Genomic DNA, 4410 nt, shown 5'->3' on the forward strand with positions numbered 1-4410 from the left:
AGATGTGCCTATATAGGCCATGCACGTCGGAAGCTGTGTTGATAGCATCTTGTTGGGACCCCAAAAAATAAAGTCAGGAAAAGTAGAAAAGAAATGCATTCAAGTCATGTAGGCACCAATCAAATAAAGTGGTGCTCCAGCAAGGAAAAGTAAAAAAGGGAATACACTCAACTAAGGTGGTGTTTGTCATCAATGCCATTTTCTGAGAAAATGACGCCATGTAGGCACCTTATTAGAAAAAGAAGTGCTTTAGAAAATGGCATCTTATTTGGTACCATTTTCTAGAAAAAAAACGTGTTTCAGACTACACTTTGGAAGTCAGAAAAATGTGGTATGAAGAAATGCTAAATTCAACTTTTCTCAGAAAACAGTTCATTGCTACCAGCAGTGCAATGATGTGGCATCATCTTGGATGTTGGACAATATTAACCAATGCTAAAAACGATTTTACAGCACTGTTACCTGCTATTTTCCCAGAAAACAGCCTATATGGCAGCACTGCTTCCAAACAAAAAATAAGCATTGTTTTAAGAATCGGCAAATCTCACAGATTACTAAGTTGGTATTTGGCAAATCTCACAATCCATCCAACTCTTGTTTAAACAATATCCTTCCCTTTCCCCCTTATTTCTGTCTCTATTGGGGTTGAAAATGCAGCATGGTTTCTCTCTTAGCAGTGTTCTAAAATTATATAAATGAAACATACAAGATCAAATAAAGATGTTTTAATTTTCTCTTATTTTCAGACCAACATGAGGGATGTCTGGGTCTGATATTGCTTTATATCTCTCCGTGTAACTGGTTAGAATGCAAAGATAAGATCTCCAACTTGTTCAATCTCCCAAAGTCTTCTGGAATTGTACCCGTCAAATTGTTGTTGTAGAGATAAATTCTGATCAAATTCAAAGCCTCAACTTGTCGTGGGATCTCTCCAGACAAGCTGTTCTCAGCTAGATGCAAATTTTGTAGGTTCTTCAACTTAAACAAATTTCTGGGGATCGTCCCGTTCAACTTGTTGTGCGAGAGATCCAAGGTGTTGAGCTCTGTCAAATTATCGATTGATTGTGGTATCTCTCCAGATAATATGTTCTGATGAAGAATCAAAATCTCTAATTTCTTTAACATAACTAAATTAGTTGGGATCGTCCCGTTCAAATTGTTCTCGGAGAGGTCCAATATTTTGAGCTCCATCACGCCTCCGATTGACTGTGGAATCTCTCCTGACAATCTGTTATTAGAAAGATACAATTCTTGTAGTTTCTTCAGCTGAAACAAATTTCCGGAGATTGTCCCACTCAAGTTGTTGTGCCTGAGATCGAGGCCAAGCAGCTCTGTCGCATTGCCGACTGTTTGTGGGATCTCTCCAGCCAATCTGTTGGTATGAAGAGACAGAAGCTGCAGATTCTTTAATTCAAACAAATTACTAGGAATCATCCCATTCAATTTGTTTTTTGAGAGAGTCAACCATTCAAGCTCTGTCAGATTACCGATTGATTGTGGGATATGTCCGGACAATCTGTTATTAAAAAGAGAGAAAGTTTTCAGTTTCTTCAACTGAAACAGATTGTCAGCAGGGATAGTCCCGCTCAATTTGTTTTCCTGGAGAACCAACCATTCAATATCCGTCAGATTACCTATTGACCATGGGATCTCTCCAGACAATCTATTACTACCAAGAAACAAAAACTTCAGTTTATTCAACTGAAACAAGTTATCGGGGATCGTTCCGTTCAAATTGTTGTATGAAAGTTTCAAAAGTTCAAGTTGTGACAGATTACACATTGAATGTGGAATTTCTCCAATCAGACCGGTATTTGACATATCCAAAAGAACAAGCTTCTTCAACTGAGTGAATTCCGATGGGATCCTTGACGGCTCAAACTCATTATGAGACAAGTACAGCTCTTCCAGGTTATATAAGTTGCCGATTTCTACCGGAAAGGTTCCATTAAACTTGTTAGAATCAAGATAGAGCGCCTGCAATGCCACTAATCGTCCAATTCCCACTGGGATTTGTCCTGAGAAATTGTTGAAGCCAAGATTGAGGAACATGAGACCAGAAAGGCTTTGGATATCGTCTGGAATAACGCCAGCAAATCTGTTGTGGCTGAGATCAAGATACTGAAGCTTGGAACAACTGTAGAGTACGGCTGGGAATTCCCCAGTCATATAGTTGTAGGAGAAGTCAATGTAGGTGAGGTTCCTGAGATTGGCGATGGGTAGTGGAATTGCTCCTGTGATGCTCATGTTAAAGAGTGAAATATTGGTGATGAAACCTTGGACACAGGAAATTCCCGTCCAGCTGCAGTGACTGGTTGATGAATTCCAAGAGCTGAGGGATGGTGGATTCCTCCATTCTTGCTTCATTTTCAGTAGAATCTCTTGTTCTTTTTCTTTTAAGCTCCTGGCTTGCGAGTTCCCCAGCAAGAGTAAGAACAGGGAGAGCAGGAGGACATGGAATGGGATTCCAAGAGAAGTTGAAGGAATTCTAAACATTGGGCAAATACAGGTCTGTCAAACGAACAGTCCCTAAATCAGCTCTTGATCGATATTAACCGTTTCAAGGCGTATATGCCGAATTAGGCTAATGTGGCCGAACTATGCCGACATGGCCGGGCTAGAATGATATATAGATGGGAGGCCATGTGTGTTACAGGACTAGCTCAGCCATGACGATTTAAAACTGGTGGGCTAGAGGCGGATGCAGTGCAATAGAGATTGAAAGATACAATTTTATTTGGTTGTGATGTAACTTATAGCAGTAGCACTGAAATAAAAATGTTGAGGAGAAGAAGACTTGACTTGACCTGGAGTATAGTCTTCTCATTGGCAATGACTGGTGGGCTTCGCTTTGAAATTCAGCCCAGCTGGCTGCAACGTGTCCAGCATCGGGACGGGGTTTGGTAAGAATCAAGGTGAAACCAAGCTTTCAGACTTCAATTAGCTGCACAAAGCAAGTCAAGCTATCGACGGGTTGCACAAGTCACTAGAATGTTAGGAAAAGGTCAGAAACAAAAACAACGGGTTGCACGACCCGTGCATATTACCATGGACTGTGTCTCAGCGTGTGCGTGCAAATTACGCCTAATGGTAACTGAGGATCCGTTTGGTTGCGGGAATGGGTCTGGAATCAGAATTGTAACTTTTAATTTGATTCTAATTGTTTGATCGAGCAGAATTAGAATTTCATTTACATTATTGGTGATTCCTAGTGGAAATTTCATTTGTTTATTTGAGGAAATGATCATTCTCTCCCGTCCCTAGAGAATGTAACCTGATTTCAATGGACTTTGATTCCAATTCCAATTCCCACTATACTATGAATGAAATGGATCCTGATTTTTAGTAGGGCTGCAAATAGCATCTAATTGATTGAATTTGAATTCAATCCCATCAATCTTACAATCTAAATTTCATCCGTTAATAATAGGAACAAATACGGATATAGTGTAGGAGTCCGGATTGGTTGAACCAGACACTAAAAAGACAAAAAAAAAAAATTGAAAAATCTTATTTTAAAATTTAGGATTTCATTCAAACTTCAATCAACCTCCTCGGTTTTAGGCCCAACTCCTGTACCAGTTCCATTGTTGCTTTGGCCATAGCCATACCCTCCATCCGGCATGTTGGCACCACCGCCCATACCTCCAGGCATGTCACCGCCACTCCCCTGGTATTGTGGTACATCTTCGCTATAATTGGATTGCACAAACCCTCCAACTCCTTCTGTTTGTACTCCAATTCATCCACCTGCGCCAACTGATTTTTGTTAAGCTAGCCCATTGTCTCATCAATTGCCTTCTCCATCTTTTGCTTATCTACAATGTTCAATTTCCCAACAAACTTCTCATCCCTGATCATATTCTTCATGCTATATGCATAATTCTCCATTGTGGTTGAAATATGCTGGTTGTCAAAGTCCTCACCCTCGAGATGGGTATCTCCGATAGTGGCATTCACCTAAAAAATTCCTTCATCGATGGTTAGCAGCGAAACATCAAAGGTTCCACCACCTAAATCAAAGATGAAAATGTTCTTTTCACCAAACTTGAAGCCTTCTTATCCAAACCGTAAGCAATGGCTCTGGCGTCCTTCGTCACCTGCCTCTGTGAATCATTGAAATAGGCTGGCACAATGATGACAATGTTCTTGACTCTCTGACCCATATACGCCTCGGCAATCTCCCTCGTCTTGGTCAAGACTGAAAACACCAGGGGTCTAGAAGAGATTTAGATTCTAGAGGAGTCTTGCATTAACGAGACTACTTTGTGTCACATTTAAAGTAATCGAGTTTAGGAAAGAGCTAGTATGGCTAAGTTAAATTTAGTGCGCATCTTTGTGTCAGGAAAAAACCGAAGAAAAGAACACAATAAATTGAGATTTAGAGCAAGAGAGGCAGTAAAATAAATG

The 4410-nt window shown here is 40.3% G+C and overlaps 1 protein-coding gene across 1 annotated transcript; it reads right to left on the bottom strand.

Annotated features, from left to right (window-relative positions):
* Positions 1–3774: 3774 nt before the first annotated feature.
* LOC148852206 (uncharacterized) lies at positions 3775–4166 on the bottom strand. Its single transcript, XM_088945750.1, has 2 exons — positions 4044–4166; positions 3775–3960 (listed from the first exon to the last, which is right to left on the bottom strand). Exons 1-2 carry the CDS (start codon positions 4164–4166, stop codon positions 3775–3777), a joined length of 309 nt encoding a protein of 102 aa, XP_088801876.1.
* Positions 4167–4410: the final 244 nt, after the last annotated feature.

The sequence above is a fragment of the Nelumbo lutea genome, chromosome 5 (genome assembly GCF_056320005.1).
Source record: "Nelumbo lutea isolate HS-2025 chromosome 5, American lotus-T2T, whole genome shotgun sequence".
NCBI lineage: Eukaryota > Viridiplantae > Streptophyta > Magnoliopsida > Proteales > Nelumbonaceae > Nelumbo > Nelumbo lutea.

What these genes read in the sequence shown, in the direction of transcription:
- LOC148852206 (XM_088945750.1), bottom strand. Translation starts at nt 4,166, where the DNA reads ATGGGTCAGAGAGTCAAGAACATTGTCATCATTGTGCCAGCCTATTTC. An exon ending in ATAAGAAGGCTTCAAGTTTG is followed by an intron (nt 3,961 to 4,043) that starts GTGAAAAGAACA and finishes GGAATTTTTTAG; the next exon opens with GTGAATGCCACTATCGGAGA.